This window comes from Anolis carolinensis, unplaced genomic scaffold, assembly GCF_035594765.1.
Source record: "Anolis carolinensis isolate JA03-04 unplaced genomic scaffold, rAnoCar3.1.pri scaffold_9, whole genome shotgun sequence".
Taxonomy (NCBI): domain Eukaryota; kingdom Metazoa; phylum Chordata; class Lepidosauria; order Squamata; family Dactyloidae; genus Anolis; species Anolis carolinensis.
Window position 1 is genome coordinate 22,665,031 of NW_026943820.1, and position 18,362 is coordinate 22,683,392.

Genomic DNA, 18,362 nt, shown 5'->3' on the forward strand with positions numbered 1-18,362 from the left:
CAGAGTTAAGTTCCAAACTGCAAAAATTCTAATCAGTTTTTATCATGTGTTGTCGAACATGGCCATACTGCCCAGAAAACACACAACAACCCCAATCTTTATCATGTTTTCACAACATTTTTGTACCATTTTCCAAAGGTTTTCAATGTTCATTCTATCCCTATAGGATAGTAGAAGAAATAAAAAAAATGTATGAGTCACATACAGCCGGAACAGTTGCCTAATATCTAGCAGCAGCATTATCAAATTAACCATTCCTCGGGGAATATTGCAAAGTCCAATTTCTGTCTCTCTTAATCATCCTTTTTTCAGATTGGCAATTTTCACTGCCAACATTGCACACAAAAGTCTACGTGTCACATTCACAGTAAAAGAAAACAATGGAAAATGTGATTAGACACTAGGCTCTCAGTTTAATATTGATGAAAAGATGTGACACACTCATATATTATCAGTTTGCGAGTAAGAAATTTGCTGAGGATATAGAATGTGAAAAAGGCTTAATCTAAACAAAAAAAAAAACCCTGATTACTTGGATGAATGATGAACAATTCATGAAAGAGCTCATGGGAGTGGATTTTTAAAAACTGGAAAGAAATCATGGAATCATGATAATGGGCCCGCTTGGGAAATTATCTAAAAGCCATTAGAGTATTACTTCTTCAAAATAAAATTATTTTTTGTAAGTATGGTGATGCCCATCATTCTACTTCCATTTTGAGATAGTTTTTTTTTCTCAACACAGAGCACCTCATGAAATTAAAGGCAAAACAAGCATTTAGGGGATTTGTAAGTAAGTAAGAACCTTTTCAGTTTCTGCTCCCAAACCTTGGCAATCCTTTGATTGACAGGTCAGGCTGGCTCCATCTTGCTCTTCTTCCACTGTTAAGTTAAAATAGTCCTATCCCATCAGGCTTTTAGAATCAGACTACGGTGTATTTTTCATGTTGTATTGCAATGTTCTATGATTTGTACATAAATAGTAATTTCATAGACGTTAATGTTTTTAACTTTATACATTACAGTATTTGTCTTTTAAAATATGTATTTACAATTGTATTGAATATTTTATTTATTTATTTATTAAAGTATTTGTATCCTACCCTTCTCACTAATAGGGGACTCAGGGTGACTTAACAATAAAAACACATATATTTTGAGTAATTTTGAATCTACATTATATTTATTTGTTGTAACCTATCACTGCCAACATTGCAGTGATAGGCACAGTGTGTTAAAGTGCTGAGCTGCTGAACTTGCAGACCAAAAGGCTCCAGGTTCATATCCCGGGAGTGGAATGAGCGCCCGCTGTTAGCCTCAGCTCCTGCCAACCTAGCAGTTCGAAAACATGCAAATGTGAGTAGATCAATAGGTACCGCTCTGTCGGGAAGGTAACGGCGCTCCATGCAGTCATGCCGGCCACATGACCTGGAGACGTCTATGGACAACACCGGCTCTTCGGCTTAGAAATGGAGATGAGCACCAACCCCCAGAGTCGGTCACGACTGGACCAACATCAGGGGAAACCTTTACCTTTTACTTAACCTATCTTGAGTCCCATTACTGGGGGAAAGGCAACATATATGATGATGATAACTACTACTTAATTGGCATTATTTCTCTAGATACCCATGAGATACTCAACACTGTGAACCTGTCAAATATTTTTATAATGACATTCAGAAGCTTGTTCTCAATTATCACAAGATTTATCCACTTATAACATCTTGTAACACTTTTTAAATGTTATTTTAGCGAGTCACACTTTTTAAAAAAATGTTTGTGTGCTGTCTGTATACAGATATCCTTAAAAGAACTATCAACATTAGAAAGGATTTTGTGTTTTCTCACATTTTTTTTATGGATGAGTCTTTGAAAGCATGGGTGAGAGGTTTAGTATTCAGTTGTCACTGTCCCTTTTAAGGATATCTGTATACAGACAATCAATTGTCCCTGCCTGAGCCCCGGTGGCAAAGTGCGTTAAAGCACTGAGCTGCAGACCGAAAGGTCCCAGGTTCAAATCCCGGGAGCGGAATGAGCGCCCGCTGTTAGCTCCAGCTCCTGCCAACCTAGCAGTTCGAAAACATGCCAATGTGAGTAGATCAATAGGTACCGCTCCAGCGGGAAGGTAACGGCGCTTCATGCAGTCATGCCGGCCACATGACCTTGGAGGTGTCTACGGACAGCGACGGCTCTTCGGCTTAGAAATGGAGATGAGCACCAACCCCCAGAGTCGGTCACGACTGGACTTAATGTCAGGGGAAACCTTTACCTTTACCCTGTCCCTGCCTACTATTGGTGGGCAGTGGATCACACATACAATTCAGGTTTTCTCAGCAGATGACTTACCCCCACCACATGTGACTGAACACTCAGACTGCACTGTCACCCACATATAGCTGTGTCTTTTTGTGAATATTTTATTCTTGTTGATCATCTTCGAGAAGGTGTACTGCCAAGCAATTCCTGGGTTTTTCCCTTGTAACAGGATCTAGATAGTTTGGAGAGAAAAACAAGATCAAAAGAGAAGGAAATGAATCAATTCATTAAAATTGTGACATCATATTACATTTATATCCTTTAGCTCTGAATGATCCTGACATTCTGGATACTCCAGATATATCTGAAGACCTCTTGCCCCACATGTCTGCTTCAAGGGAATATATGGAGCAATCTCCTAGTTGTTGAAGGCTTTCATGGCCGGGATCACAGGGTTGTTGTATGTTTTCCGGGCTGACAAAGAATCTGCAAACCTCACCTCCTCCAAGGTGAACTAAACCACCTAAACTGGGCTCTACAGGCCAATGGATACTCCACCGTGGACATCAGAAGAGCTGTAAGGCCAAACTGTTGTAGGTTGGGCAATTTTGCCCATGTGATGAGGTCACTGGTCTTTGGAAGTCTTTAAAAGGATACTGGAAGGACATGTGAAAGTAGAAGCTAGGCAAGCCTTTTTGGTGCCAATCACATCTCAAACTATTTTGTGAAGCGGGGAATATTGGGGAGAAAGGATACACAAACTAAGGCTAAATTTTGACAAAAGGCAGTTGGGGACAATATAATCTAGAGCGATAGGGGAAAGATTGTTTAGAGATAAGGAAAAGCTGTAATAGTGATAGGACAGACACAAATGAAGTCTATAGCACTGCTGGCGTTGGCTGCATGGAAAGTGAATGGGTATATACATTCCTCATTTGAGCCTCTAAGGATTGTGAGATCGAATCTGTACAGTAAGGACACCAATATAGCTCCAGCTTTGTTTCTTTGATGGTCACGGGACCTCCATCCGAAGTCAAACATGTTTGCATCTGGTGGGATATTGGTAGCTGATGCAATCTTCAATATAGAATCGCCCAGTCTTGCATTAAAATCACCCAGGATGATAATTTGTGCTGCAGGGAACAGGGTGGTAATTTCCTCCAATGCCCCTTCGAGGATTAGCCATATATCCCGTGTACCCGACTTTGCTGATGTAGGTTGTATGTAAACATTAAGAAGGATGATAGTTGGACCCCTTTTTGCCAGGGGGGCAGACATATTTGTTAATTTGACTGTGAGAATATTAATACAGTTTATAGTGCTTTTTAATGGAATTTCTTCACCCTGCCAACCTAAATCTCCCTTAATTAAGGTGGCAATGCTACCACTAGGTCTGCCATATTTTGATAGTTTACCAAAGAGCCCTTGACACTGCGGCACAAAATGACCTTATGATCATAGCACAAGCTAGAGCCACTCCATACCTGGCTAAATTTAAAAGCAATGTGGGCATGGAAACCTATCTCTTTTTTACACTCCCACTATATATTAGAAAACTTTTTACTCGAGCTAGATTTGAGCAACTCGACATTAAGTCTAAGCTAGGTAGACGCCAGAATATCCCTTATGCAAAGAGAACCTGTGTGTGCCGTGATGTTGTTGCAGAAATGGAGGACTCAGAACACTTTTTCTTAAGATGCCCCTATTACAACAGGATTCGATCTCTCTATTTAGAGCCTCTGCTGGAGAACCACACTCATTTAGAGAATAAGGAGAAATTGCACATCCTTCTACGGGGTTCAGATAAAAACTCTATTTTAAAACTGACCCTTTTTACACAAAAAGCGCTGGCCATCCGCGAGAAGATGGAAGCAGACAGCTGTGATATTAATGTCAATAACAAAATCCAAATTTAAAATTTTACTATGGACAAGCCACTAGTTTTACTTACCCTTGTCCCCGCTTAAACCTTACCTTAAGGGAATAATTAATTTTAATTTTCATCTTTTTATTCTGTACTTGCACAACTACCAAGGAGTGGGTTGGTAGGCTAATAGGCCAGGATGCCTTGTTTTTACATGGTTTTACTGTTTTACATGATTTTACTGTATGTATGGGTAAGGGTGTACGTTTTGTATGTTTTACATGTTCTGATATGGTCAAAACTGACTAATCAACAGAGGCGGCCCAACCATAAGGCGAACTAGGCACTTGCCTGTGGCGCCAACGTCCTGGGGGCGCCATCATCCCTGTTTTCAGAGTGTTATTCTTTATTTGTTGTCCTGATTTTAGAGTTTTTTTTTAATACTGGGTGCTATCTGGGTTATCTAAGTCCACACTGCCCTATATCCCTGTTCAATGTTTGGTGCTAAATTCACAAATATAGTAATTCCTACATAACATTACCATGTATTGAACTGCTTTTTCTGTTGATTTGTTGTAAAACATGATGTTTTGGTGCTTAATTTGTAAAATTGTAATGTAATTTGATGTTTAATAGGCTTTTCCTTAACCCCTCCTTATTATCCAACATTTTTATCCAACATGCTTATTCCAATGCTTTTATTTTTCAGTGATTGGTTTGGGGGGGGGGGCAAAATTCTGTTTGCCTACACTTGAAAATTACCTAGGGCCGGCTCTGCTAATCAATAAAGAGTTGTTGTTGTTGTGATAGGACAGACAGCCGGAATTGAAAATTGAATAGACTTCTGGGGAGTTATGAATGATTAAATAGTTTAAGGGTTCATGTGGTGCCTGGCTGTTCCTGTTAAATTTTGATAAAGAGTCTTGTCATGCATGCTTCCATAGGAAAATGCCACTTAGCTTTTATTTTCATTGCAAAGACAAAACTATTGGTAAGTTATCATTTGTAAAGTGATGAGAACATAAAACATTATCTCTTCCTACAACAGTGTCAAGTGTTTGGTTGAAACAGCTCTCTAGGGCAACCCAATATCTACCATTGGCAAACACTACCATGCTATTAAAACTATGAATTTTGAAAGACCTCCGGCGTTTCAGTCTACTTAACTGGACAAGTTCCAGAAACATCCCAGCCAATTGGCATTTGCTTCTGAATTTACAGCTGGCAAACAATCTCCTTAAACATTTCCAGGTCTTCCACAGAACTGTTTAATGCAGGGGTCCCCAAACTAAGGCCCGGGGGCCGGATGCGGCCCTCCAAGGCCATTGACCTGGCCCCCGCCCTCAGTTTTAGACTTAGGCTCACCCAAAGTCTGAAATGACTTGAAGGCACAACAACAATCCTACTTGATGATCTCATTGGCCAGAAGCAGGCCCACACTTCCCACTGAAATCCTGACAGAAATCATTACAGTATGTTGGTTAAAATTATTTTTATTTTTAAATATTGTATTGTTTTTTCATTTACCAATATTATAAATGAAATATTGTAAATGAATATGGTAATAATATAATATAATGTAATAAAAATAAATATTGTGTATACATATAATATTGATAATAAATATTTTAATGTAATACAAAACAATATTTATTTATTTATTTATTTATTACAGTATTTCTACCCCGCCCTTCTCACCCAATAGGGGACTCAGGGCGGCTAATTATAATAATACAATATAATAATATTGTATAATATAATAATATTAATTATTATCTATATATATAAAAGGGTAATGAAATTTCGGCTTAGGACAAAACAACAAAACCACACATCCCAGAAACACTAAACTTGGCAGCACAACCCCTCATCCATGCCTCTACATTCATACAACAAAAAGAAAAGAAAAATAAAGTCCTAATTAGAGGGAGAGGAATAATTGTTTTTATCCAATTGCTGCCAGTTAGAAGGCTAAGCTCCACCCACTTGGTCTCCTAGCAACCCACTCAGCCTAGGGGACAGGCAGAGTTAGGCCTCACTTAGGCCTCTTCCACACTGCCTATAAAATACAGATTATCTGATTTGAACTGGATTATATGGCAGACTCAAGGCCCTTCCACACAGCTATATAACCCATTTATAATGGACTTAATGTAAGGTAAAACCTTTACCCTTTACCTTAACTACCACCAATTCCTCAATACTTTATTTCCCATGCCACCATACTTCGCCACAGCAACGCGTGGCTGGGCATAGCTAGTATGTTATATATTAAATGTAATATTACTAATAATATTACAGTATAATGGTATAGTACAATATAGTAATATATAATGCTAATATTGTGCTATGCTGATTATATAATATATTGTATGTACATATAATTTGTAAGCCACTGAGTCCCCTTTGGGGTGAGAGAGGGTGGGGTATAAATGTAATACATAAATAAATAATTGTTGCTGGGTTTTTTTCTTTTTGCACTACAAATAAGACATGTGCAGTGATCATAGGAATTTGTTCATTTTTTTCCCAAATGATAATTTGGCCCCTCAACAATCTGAGGGACCATGAATCGGCCCTCCACTTAAAAAGTTTGGGGACCCCTGGTTTAATGTATGCCTTTAACACAACAGCCACCTGACTTCAGACACAACACTCAGCAGTTTTGACCACAAGGCATAGAATTATGAAATTTACAACTTTGTATATTTAAAAAAAAAAACCACAGACTCAACGGCTAAGATTTGCCAGTTCTATGTGGAACATTTGTTTGCTTAGGGCATAAGACGGTGAAAACAATGAGCATGTTCCAATCTATTAAATAAACAGACGTTTTCTTTTTATTTCAAAAATAAAACTAAATAAATATCTGTAACCACCTTTTTGTCTATTTCTCTGTTCCAGACATCTCTCATTTTTTCACTTCCCTATTATAAAGGTGCAAGTGGATATACAGTAACGGTGCCTAAATATATGACCATGCTTTCATTCGATTGATAGCTTCCTATAGTGTTTTTTTATTGTCAACTGTCAACTTTCTTTTTTAAGTAGTACAGTAGAGTCTCACTTATCCAACACTCACTTATCCAACGTTCTGGATTATACAACGCATTTTTGTAGTCAATGTTTTCAATACATCGTGATATTTTGGTCCTAAATTCGTAAATACAGTAATTACTACATAGCATTACTGCATATTGAACTACATTTTCTGTCAAATTTATTGTAAAACATGATGTTTTGGTGCTTAATTTGTAAAATCATAACCTAATTTGATGTTTAATAGGCTTTTCCTTACTCCCTCCTTATTATCCAACATATTTGCTTATCCAACGTTCTGCCAGCCCGTTTATGTTGGATAAGTGAGACTCTACTATAATCATATCTGGCTCATTAAAATTAATAAATCATTTCCTATACACTTTGTTAAGAAGGAAGGTGGAGGAAATTAGCTCCGATCACCCAGAAAGAGAGTGTGCATTGCATAAAGCAAAGTTCCATTTATGAGATTCGAATGTAAATGTAAAGGATAAAAGTGAAAGAGATTAGCTGGGCTGATCACTTAAATGGGCGCATTTAGCGCATAATGTTTACAAAAGCATACAGTGGACCAAATTATTCAGTGTAAATAACTGAAGTTAGCTCTACAGACCAGGTATGATCCCAAGAGTGCAATTAATAGACAACCGCAAACTTACTTCAAAGACGAGGGTCTCATTTGTTGGCCCAGATGCAATGAGCCTTTCTGGATGATTAAAAGAGCGCTGATATTCAAATACTGTTCCAGCAAAGTAGAATTTTCCAGGCCAGTCAATAGTCCACTCTTTTGTTAAGTAATATCTCTTATTCAAGTTACGCACTGCAAGGTAGCTGCTAGACATCTGCAATTCCTGGACTTCAATGCTATAAGCGCCTGCTGGAATTGTAACAATAGGGTAATAATCTAAAAAGAAAGAAAATGTAGCATTTTGTTCCAGTTGTACAATAGGGGACACAGGATTCCATGAAAGTGAAAGAACACAAAGAAAGAAACAACTACAGTAGAGTTCCGGTTAACCGACTTCCGGTTAACCGACACTCCATATTATCCGACGTCCCAGGCTCCTTGGGAGGCGCTCATGCACGTTGCTAGGTAGCTTGCTATCTACCTAGCAACGCGCACAGGCGCCTCCCAAGAGGCAGGGCGGTGAGCAGAGAAGCGCCCGTGCGCGTTGCTAGGTAGATAGAAAGCTACCTAGCAACATGCACCGGAGTTTCGCTAAGCCGAGTGCTCGCTGCTCTGCCCCTTGGGAGGCGCCTGTGCGAGTTGCTAGGTAGATAGCAAGCTACCTAGCAACATGCACGGGCGCTTCCCAAGGGGCGGAGCGGTGAGCACTTAAGAAGCACCCCTGAGCGTTGTTAGGTAGCTTGTTATCTACCTAGCAATGCGCACGGGCGTCTCCCAAAAGGCAGGGCAGAAGCGCCCCTGCGCGTTGCTAGGTAGCTTGCTATCTACCTAGCAATGTGCACGGGGCACTTCCTTCAACCGGCTTGCTGGATAATAGGGTCTCCCTATTATCCGTCAGATCCAGTTATTCGACATTCAGCCCGCCCGTTTATGTCGAATAACCGTAACTCTACTGTATTTTTAAAACTGAGAGAACAACTTTATTGAAACTTCTAGGTTTTTCAGCATGACTCTGTGGTCAACGTCTAATGGAAACTGCCCCTATTACAACAGGATTCGATCTTTCTATTTAGAGCCTTTGCTGGAGAACCATCCTCATTTAGAGAATAAGGAGAAACTGCACATCCTTCTACAGGGTTCAGATAAAAACTCTGTTTTAAAACTGACCCTTTTTACGCAAAAAGCACTGGCCATCCGCGAGAAGATGGAAGCGGAGAGCTGTGATATTAATGCCAGTAACAAAATCCAAATTTAAAATTTACTATGGACAAGCCACTAGTTTTACTTACCCTTGCCCCCGCTTAAACCTTACTTTAAGGGAATAATTAATTTTAATTTTAATCTTTTTATTCTGTACTAGCTGTGCCCTGCCACGCATTGCTGTGGCCCATTGGAATTGCACTGAATAGCTCTGGTTTTTGGGGGGTTTTTGGGCCCTGTGGAGGTTCGTGACATGATATTTTTTGGTTTCAACCTCGAGGCATGGATGATGGATTGTGTTGTGAAATTTTGAGGTTGGGGGGTGTTTAGTTTTGCTGTTTTGCTCAGTGCCAGGATTCCAGCACTCTTTTATATTTATAGATTTGCACAACTGCCTAGGAGTAAGTTGGTAGGCTAATAGGCCGGGATGCTTTGTATCTATACATGGTTTTACATGGTTTTACTCTATGTATGGGTAAGTGTGTACGTTTTGTATGTTTCATATGTTTTGATATGGTCAAAATTGACTAATCAATAAAGAGTTGTTGTTAATGGAAACTGAACACAGACTCGCCTTGGAGGACCTAGAGGTTCCTAGAGAGAGGTTATCCCAGGAGGCAATCCCCATACACCCCATACCTGCAAAAATCCAGACTTTACTGGAAGGTCCAAATCTTTGCAGTTATTTTTAAAACCTGAAATAAACCTGGATAATCAGGTTTATTCCAGGTTAAAATGAATTACCCTGGAGCGTAATTTGAACATTCAAGTCTAATTCGTTTCCGATGACACATTATATGACAGTGTAGATGGGGCCTCAGTTTTCCAAATCTACAATCTTAAAGCACAAGGAGAAGCAAATGAACACCTGTCTTAAATCTCATGGGGAATTTTCTTACTCTTACCATTCATTTTATGCTGTATCAAATAACGGCCTGAAAAGAAGGTGCATGTAGAATTATCTCCTTTGCAAACTCCACAAGCATCCAAAGTAGTGTTAGAGCCGAGCTGATGGTCACACCCTACTTGCTGTAAGAAAGAAAACTAGTTTGAAAGACCAAAAAAAATTGCAAAGTAATTGCTGCTTTTAATAATGGGCAAGGTTGGTTTCCAAAGAGTTGGTTTACCTTGATGTAATTTCTCAATAGGATGTCAGCTGAATTATGAAAAAAGTTGGGGAGAATTTTATTTGCAAACAAAAAATTACAAAGGAAGGGAAGGATGCACATAAAATGGGTAATTTGTGGAAAACACATTCAAACCTATGAAGATTTCCATGAGTTTTTTTAAAATAAAATAAAACCTCGAAATTCAAAATGAACAAGAAAATCAAGGAAGCTGATTTTTCTTTTCCAGATTTGTCAGTTCTAATTGTAAAATGACTTTATTGACTCAGGCCACGGCTCCACATAAGATGGATTAAATACAGTAGAGTCTCACTTATCCAACATAAACGGGCCGGCAGAACGTTGGATAAGCGAAAATGTTGGATAATAAGGAGAGATTAGGGAAAAGCCTATTAAACATCAAATTAGGTTATGATTTTACAAATTAACCACCAAAATATCATATTTTGCAACAAATAGACAAAAAATGAAGTTCAATACACAGTAACGTTACGTAGTCATTACTCTATTTATGAATTTAGCACCAAAACATCACAATGTATTGGAAACATGGACTACGAAAACATTGGCTACTAACAAATTGACTACAAAGGGCTGGGCTGTGGCGCAGCTGGCTAGTAACCAGCTGCAATAAATCACTACTGACCGAGAGGTCATGAGTTCAAAGCCCAGGTCGGGTTAAGCCCCCGACCATTAAATAGCCCGGCTTGCTGTTGACCTATGCAGCCCCGAAAGACACTTGCATCTGTCAATTAGGAAAATTTAGGTACGCTTTATGCAGGGAGGCTAATTTAACTAATTTACAACATCATAAAAACTGCCAGCAAAACATGAGGAATGGAATGAGGAAGTACAGCCACTAGTGGACGGTGAAGCAACAGCTCCCCCTGTGGCCGGAATCGTGAAGGTGAAAAATAATAATAATAATAATAATAATAATAATAATAATAATAATAATAATAATAACTTTATTTTTATACCCCGCCCCATCTCCCCGAAGGGACTCGGGGCGGCTTACATGGGGCCTAGCCCGATAAAACAATCAATATCAGTAACACAGTATAAAACAATTATACCAGTAAAACATCAATAGCAATAAAACAATCGTTAAAACCGGCAAGAAGCATACGAAAAACATACAATATTAAAACAGGAGACTAATTCATAAAAAATGTTAAATGCCTCTGTGTCTGTCTATGTATGTTGTTTGTCTGTTGGCATTGAATGTTTGCCATATATGTGTTCATTGTAATCCGCCCTGAGTCCCCTTCGGGGTGAGAAGGGCGGAATATAAATACTGTAAATAAATAAATAAATACAAATAAAGATAGCATTGCATAAAATGAATTTACAGTAACAAGATTGTCAAAAATTAAATCTGTAAAAAGTTCAGTCCTTGCTGCCTAGAGAAACAGCTGTGGATCTGGGCAGGAAGCCGACTTTGTTGGATAATCCAGAACGTTGGATAAGTGAATGTTGGATAAGTGAGACTCTACTGTAAATGCAAATTGACACCACGTTCACTTTCCTGGCTCAATGCTCTGGAATTTTGGGGTTTGCAGCTCGGTGAGGTACCAGCACCTTGTAAAACAATGCCTCCCATGATTTCATAGCACTGAGCCATAGCTGTTAACGTGGTGCCAAATTGAATTGCAGCTTAAGATTCTCATCCTTATCTACTGCTGGGTTGCCCTGAAATGGGAAATATTTAAGCTGAATCTTACCTCACAGATCCCATCAATGCACACGTCATGGTTGTTTGCGGAGCAGGGGGTTCCATCTTTCACTTGATTAGACATTGCAAAGAAAAAATCAAAGTCTTCTGCTGTGCAGTACAGCTTGCAGAAATCTTTCTCTGAAAATACATTAAGGGAGTGGTTAATAAAATGTAAAAGTAGTATTGATATCCCAGTCAGAGGAATTCTATGGGTCTGTTGACTTATGGTGACCCTATGTTTCAACCTGTATGACATTACACTCATTCCTAATACATTTTTTTTCTAATTTTGAGATTATAATTAAAAACACCTTCAGCCTAAATTCAGTTCTGAGTCCTCACTAGATTAAACCCAATTTAGCAATGTCTAATTGGGACACTTCTTTTTTCTTCTTTCTAAGCTATTTTTTCTAATGAAGGGGTTAGAAGGCTGAGAGGAGACATGATAGCCATGTACAAATACGTGAAGGGAAGTCATAGGGAGGAGGGAGCAAGCTTGTTTTCTGCTGCCCTGAAGACTAGGACACTGAACATCAGGAAGAACTTCCTGACTGTGAGAAGGGCTGTTCGACAGTGGAACTCTCTGCCCCGGACTGTGGTGGAGGCTCCTTCTTTGGAGGCTTTTAAGCAGAGGCTGGATGGCCATCTGTCGGGGGTGCTTTGAATGCGATTTCCTGCTTCTTAGCAGGGGGTTGGACTGGATGGCCCATGTGGTCTCTTCCAACTCTACTATTCTATGATTCTATGATTCTATGAATTGTGACTGTCATTTCCACAGGGTTTTGTTTTGGGCATCCTCAGGTCTCAGGTTGGCAGCACGGATGTCTCAGTTGATGTTATCCATCCATCTTTTCTTTGACTGTCCACAAGGTCGTCATCCTGCAATCTCCAAATGTAGTTATTTGTGCTACTGATGTCCTTACATTTCGGAAGAGCCTGAAAACTTGGCTCTTCCAACAGGCCTTTGGCGACCATAGTAAAGGATCAACCTGTTGCCTATTTTATCTTTATTGCTCTCCAATTATTTAGCCGGCAATAGTTCCAGCACTTTAATGGGAACGATAGCTCTGATGGTACTGACACTACTTGCACTTTTAGCCCAGTTCTTTTTGGAGCCAACCCAGGATTTTATCAGTATATTTATTGTATGCGACCTCATTTGTTTTATGATTTGTTTTATTGTTGATTGACTTGTTTTATTGCTATGTTTTTATATTGTCTGATTTCTGGGCTTGGACCCATGTAAGCCGCCCCGAGTCCCTTCGGGGAGATGGGGCGGGGTATAAAAATAAAATTATTATTATTATTATTATTATTATTATTATTATTATTATTATTATTATTATTATTATTATTATTATGACACAGCAAACAAGATAGACATGCTGGATTTCGTATCACAAAATCACAAGTCGAACACTTCCCAAGTGTCTAGGACTGTGTGATGTATTTTCGGATGATGCGCGCAGATCCCAGTAGGGTGGCCTTTTGCAGTTGGCAGATCATAATTTTGTCAATGTCTGCTGTTTCCAAATGCCGGCTGAGATCTTTTGGCACAGCACCCAATGTGCCCATCACCACCGGGACCACCTGCACTGGTTTCTGCCAGAGTCTTTGAAGTTCAATCTTGAGGTCTTGATAGCGGCTGAGTTTTTCCTGTTGTTTTTCGTCAATGCGACTGTCACCTGGGATGGCGACATCAATGATCCAAACCTTTTTCTTTTCCACAACTGTGATGTCTGGTGTGTTGTGTTCCAGAATTTTGTCAGTCTGGATTCGGAAGTCCCACAGTATCTTTGCGTGCTCATTCTCCAATACTTTTGCAGGTCTGTGATCCCACCTTTACTGCTGGGAGGTGGTATTTGAGGCATAAGTTCCAATGAATCATTCGGGCCACATAGTTGTGCCTCTGTTTGTAGTCTGTCTGTGCAATTTTCTTACAGCAGCTGGTTTCATCGGTTTCCTTGCACAGTCTGCATTTTGGGTCATCAGCTGATTTTTCGATCTTGGCCTGAATTGCCTTTGTCCTGATGTCTTGCTCCTGGGCTGCAAGGATCAGGCCTTCTGTCTCCTTCTTCAGGGTCCCATTTGTGAGCCAGAGCCAGGTCTTCTCCTTATCAGCTTTTCCTTCAATTTTGTCAAGGAACTTTCCATGCAATGTTTTGTTGTGCCAGCTGTCAGCAATAGTTTGTAGTGCGGTTTTCTTGTACTGATTCTTTGTCTGCTGTGTTTTGAGGAGTTTCTGATTTTTGACTTCAATCAAAGCAGGTTTTTCACTTTGCTTTACATATTCTGCCAGGGCATGTTCTTCTTCTTTGACTGCTTGTCTTACTTGTAAGAGTCCTCTGCTTTAAACAGAGGACTCTTTAAACTGCTTTAAAACTGCTTTAAAAGTTTTAAAACTTTTGTAAAGCTGATCTGTTACAAAGGTGAGGCAAGATATCAAGGATTTCCATAGACAAGTCACAATATGAAAGAAATGACTGGGCACAATTACTGATTTACCTTCTACTTTGGTGTAAGGTTTCCATTTGTAGTACCACCCACGGAAAGGTTTGCTGTTATACTCGGCACATTGCTGGGCACGGAAATTGGGGCTACCAGATGGGCAAGGCTGAGTATTGCAAAGCTGATAAATGCGACTTGAGCCCTGACAGAATTTGCCCCCATGCTGAGGCCTACAAAGAAAAAAAGGAGAAAAATTGCAGTGCCAAGCACAGAATAGATATCCAGCTGTTAAACTTATTACAATGGACTGTAAAACACACAGATGCATCCAATTATTCTAAACCAGGCTTTGCATGAGATTCTGGCTTCTATTTCATTTCCTAGAACATTGTAGCTACTAAATGCTATCCCATAAATTCAGCAACAATGGGCTGTAATTTCATAAATTATTGCCTATTTAAAAGTCTTTGATGAGCTAGAAAATACTCCCTTACTATCCAAATATCGGCTGAATTGACATATTGTATCTACCATGGACAGGCTCCTAAACCTCTGAATTAGTGTAAATAGGTGAATATATCAATACAATCACAATTAGTTCATTTTCCCCAAATTTAATTTAAATGTATTATTTTTACATTCTTTGACTAGAGTAGAAGTACAGTAGAGTCTCACTTAACCAACATAAACTGGCCGGCAGAATGTTGGATAAGCAAATATGTTGGATAATAAGGAGGGGTTAAGGAAAAGCCTATTAAACATCAAATTAGGTTATGATTTTACAACTTAAGCACCAAAACATCATGTTATACAACAAATTTGACAGAAAAAGTAGTTCAATATGCTAAGTAGTAATTACTGTATTTACGAATTTAGCACCAAAATATCATGATGTATTGAAAATATTGACTACAAAAATGTGTTGGATAATCCAGAACGTTGGATAAGTGAGACTCTACTGTACTTGTGACCTCTATGCCTTCATTTCTTCCATCTAGGTCACTTTTCAAAGCTGCTCTTCATCTTGATAAGTAAGACATAATGTTTTAGGGCTGGAATGTTTAGAGCAGCCAATATTATGAGTTTCAGACTAAGATCCTGGGAGACTACGGTTTGAATCTCTGTTCAGCAATGGAAACCCACTTAGTGACCCTGAGCAAATCATACGTTTTTGGCCTTTCAGAAAGGCCATGGTAAATCTGTTCTGAACACATCATGTCAGGAAAATCACATTATAGATCCAAATAAATAAAATAAAACCATAAAAATAAAATAATTTATGATTTCCACGTGTCAGATGCAATTTGAAGACGCACAATAACAGCAAAACAGCAGGAGAAATAACAACAGAGCCACAGACCAAACAAAAAAGCAGTAGCATCAAGCACACTTAAACCTGTGAAAAAAATCCATAACTTAATTCTTGGAAGTCAGGGTAAGACTACCAGGGTAAAAATTAAAGGGGAGGGGGAGAAAAAACAAGGATGCAATTGTGCATTATTATTGCTTCTACTACTGTTGTGCTACTTGGGGCCGGGCTGTGGCGCAGCTGGCTAGTAACCAGCTGCTATAAATCACTACTGACCAAGAGGTCATGAGTTCAAAGCCCGGGTCGGGTTAAGCCTCCGACCATTAAAAAAAAAATAGCCCCGGCTTGCTGTTGACCTAGCAGCCCCGAAAGACAGTTGCATCTGTCAAGTAGGGAAAATTTAGGTACGCTTTATGCGGGAGGCTAATTTAACTAATCTACAACACCATAAAACTGCTCACGAGGAAAAGAATGAGGAAGAACAGCCACCAATGGACGGTGAAGCAACAGCTCCCCCTGTGGCCAGAATCGTGAACTTGGAAAGATGTTAAAATGCCTCTGTGTCTGTCTAAAACTGAATGTTGTTTGTCTGTTGGCATTGAATGTTTGCCATATATGTGTTCATTGTAATCCGCCCTGAGTCCCCTTCGGGGTGAGAAGGGTGGAATATAAATACTGTAAATAAATAAATAAATACTACATACCCCCAAGCTGGACTGAGTATTTGGATAATGTCTTCCTGAACAGATGACCACACATTTAGAAGGGAGAGATGAGGGGGATTTCAACTATCTTGATATTTGTTGAAAGTGAAATCATATGTACATATGGCAATGAACCATGTAATGAGTTGTTGAACTCTGTTATGAAGTGTGAACTGCCACTGACAATAATCAATGTTAATTAATCAGCCATAAACTATCATCTAAACATGTGCCATATATAAAAAGGTAAAGGTTTCCCCTGACGTTAAGTCCAGTCATGTCTGACTCTGGGGCTTGGTGCTCATCTCCATTTCTAAGCCAAAGAGCCGGCGTTGTCTGTAGACACCCCCAAGGTCATGTGGCCGGCATGACTGCATGGAGCGCCCTTACCTTCCCGCCGGAGCGGTACCTATTGATCTACTCACATTGGCATGTTTTCGAACTGCTAGGTTGGCAGGAGCTGGAGCTAACAGCGGGTGCTCACTCCGCTCCCGGGATTTGAACCTACGACCTTTTGGTCTGCAAGTTCAGCAGCTCAGTGCTTTAACACACTGCGCCACCGGGGCTCTTATATTGAATGCTTCAATATAGTGAGTGGGCACTCACTCCGCTCCCGGGATTTATACTCATGCATAAATCGACCTCATGTATAAGAAGACAGGTATTGGGACCAAATGTATGAGTTTTGATATGACCCTAGGATGAGACAATGGTCATTTCTGGAGAGAGGATAAATCTTGGTTTATTTATTTGTTTGTTTGTTTGTTTGTTTACAGCATTTATATTCCACCCTTCTCACCCCAAAGGGGACTCAGGGCGGATCACATTACACATATAGGCAAACAGTCAATGCCTTTTAACATAGAACAAAGACAAGACAAACATAGGCTCCGAGCGGGCCTCGAACTCATGACCTCCCGGTCAGAGTGATTCATTGCAGCTGGTTGCAGATGGCTTGCTCTCCAGCCTGTGCCACAGCCCGGTTGCCACTACCATTTCCCTATCCAAGAATTCAGAAAGGATAGGCGGCAACAAAGTATGTCCCAAAGAAAAAGAAAACCAAGAAGGCAAGATGGTTGTCTGCTGAGACACTGGAAGTAGTCCAAGAAAGAAGGAGGGTGAAAGGAAACAGTGATAGGGGGAGATATGCCCAACTAAACGCACAATTCCAGAGGTTAGCCAGAAGAGACAAGGAACTATTTTTAAACAAGCAATGTATGGAAGTGGAAGAAGACAAGAAAATAGGAAGGACAAGAGACCTCTTCCAGAAAATCAGAAACATTGGAGGCAAATTTCAGGCAAAAATGGGCATGATCAAAAACAAAGATGGGAAGGACCTAACAGAAGCTGAAGAGATCAAGTAAAGGTGGCGAGAATATACAGAAGATCTGTATAGGAAGGATAATAATATAGAGGACAGCTTTGACGGTGTGGTGAGTGAATTAGAACCAGACATCCTGAGGAGTGAGGTTGAATGGGCCTTAAGAAGCATTGCTAACAACAAGGCAGCAGGAGACAACGGGATCCCAGCTGAGTTGTTTAAAATCTTGGAGGATGATGCTGTCAAGGTGATGCAGGCCATATGTCAGCAAATATGGAAAACACAAGAATGGCCATCAGATTGGAAAAAAATCAATTTATATCCCCATACCCAAAAAGGGAAATGCTAAAGAATGCTCAAACTTATTTCCCATGCCAATATCCTATAATGCTCAAGATCCTACAAGGCAGACTCCAGCAATACATGGAGCGAGAGTTGCCAGATGTCCAAGGTTGGTTCAGAAAAGGCAGAGGAATGAGAGGCCAAATTGCCAACCCCATTCACAACTCAGAATAAATACGAATTTATTTCGAGGTATGACGATTCCGATTAATTCGTCCATACCTAATATGTATATATGTTGAAGCAATTTTGTTGATTTGGTGTTTTAAGGTACATGGCTATCTAAAATTGCATTCTAATATTTTCATGAACAATATGCTATCATAAAGCAGGTAAGACTCAATCCCACAGATATGAGGAACTATGTGCTTTCGTCTCCTGGGCACTCTTCACATTCTTTACAG

The 18,362-nt window shown here is 39.7% G+C and overlaps 1 protein-coding gene across 4 annotated transcripts in view; it reads right to left on the reverse strand.

The window, feature by feature from the left end:
* adamts18 (ADAM metallopeptidase with thrombospondin type 1 motif 18) overlaps positions 1 to 18,362 on the reverse strand; it is a 111,706-nt gene that overhangs the window by 31,076 nt on the left and 62,268 nt on the right. For all 4 annotated transcript variants that reach the window (XR_010000535.1, XM_062961583.1, XM_062961582.1 and 1 more), the window contains 5 exons: positions 14,340 to 14,512; positions 11,842 to 11,972; positions 9,896 to 10,019; positions 7,822 to 8,066; positions 2,350 to 2,491 (listed from right to left, as the gene is read on the reverse strand). Coding sequence is in view for 3 of the 4 variants with exons in the window: in XM_062961583.1 (XP_062817653.1) it covers positions 2,350 to 2,491; positions 7,822 to 8,066; positions 9,896 to 10,019; positions 11,842 to 11,972; positions 14,340 to 14,512 (815 nt within the window). In the remaining variant the exon portion in view is untranslated. The remainder of the gene's footprint in view (positions 1 to 2,349; positions 2,492 to 7,821; positions 8,067 to 9,895; positions 10,020 to 11,841; positions 11,973 to 14,339; positions 14,513 to 18,362) is intronic.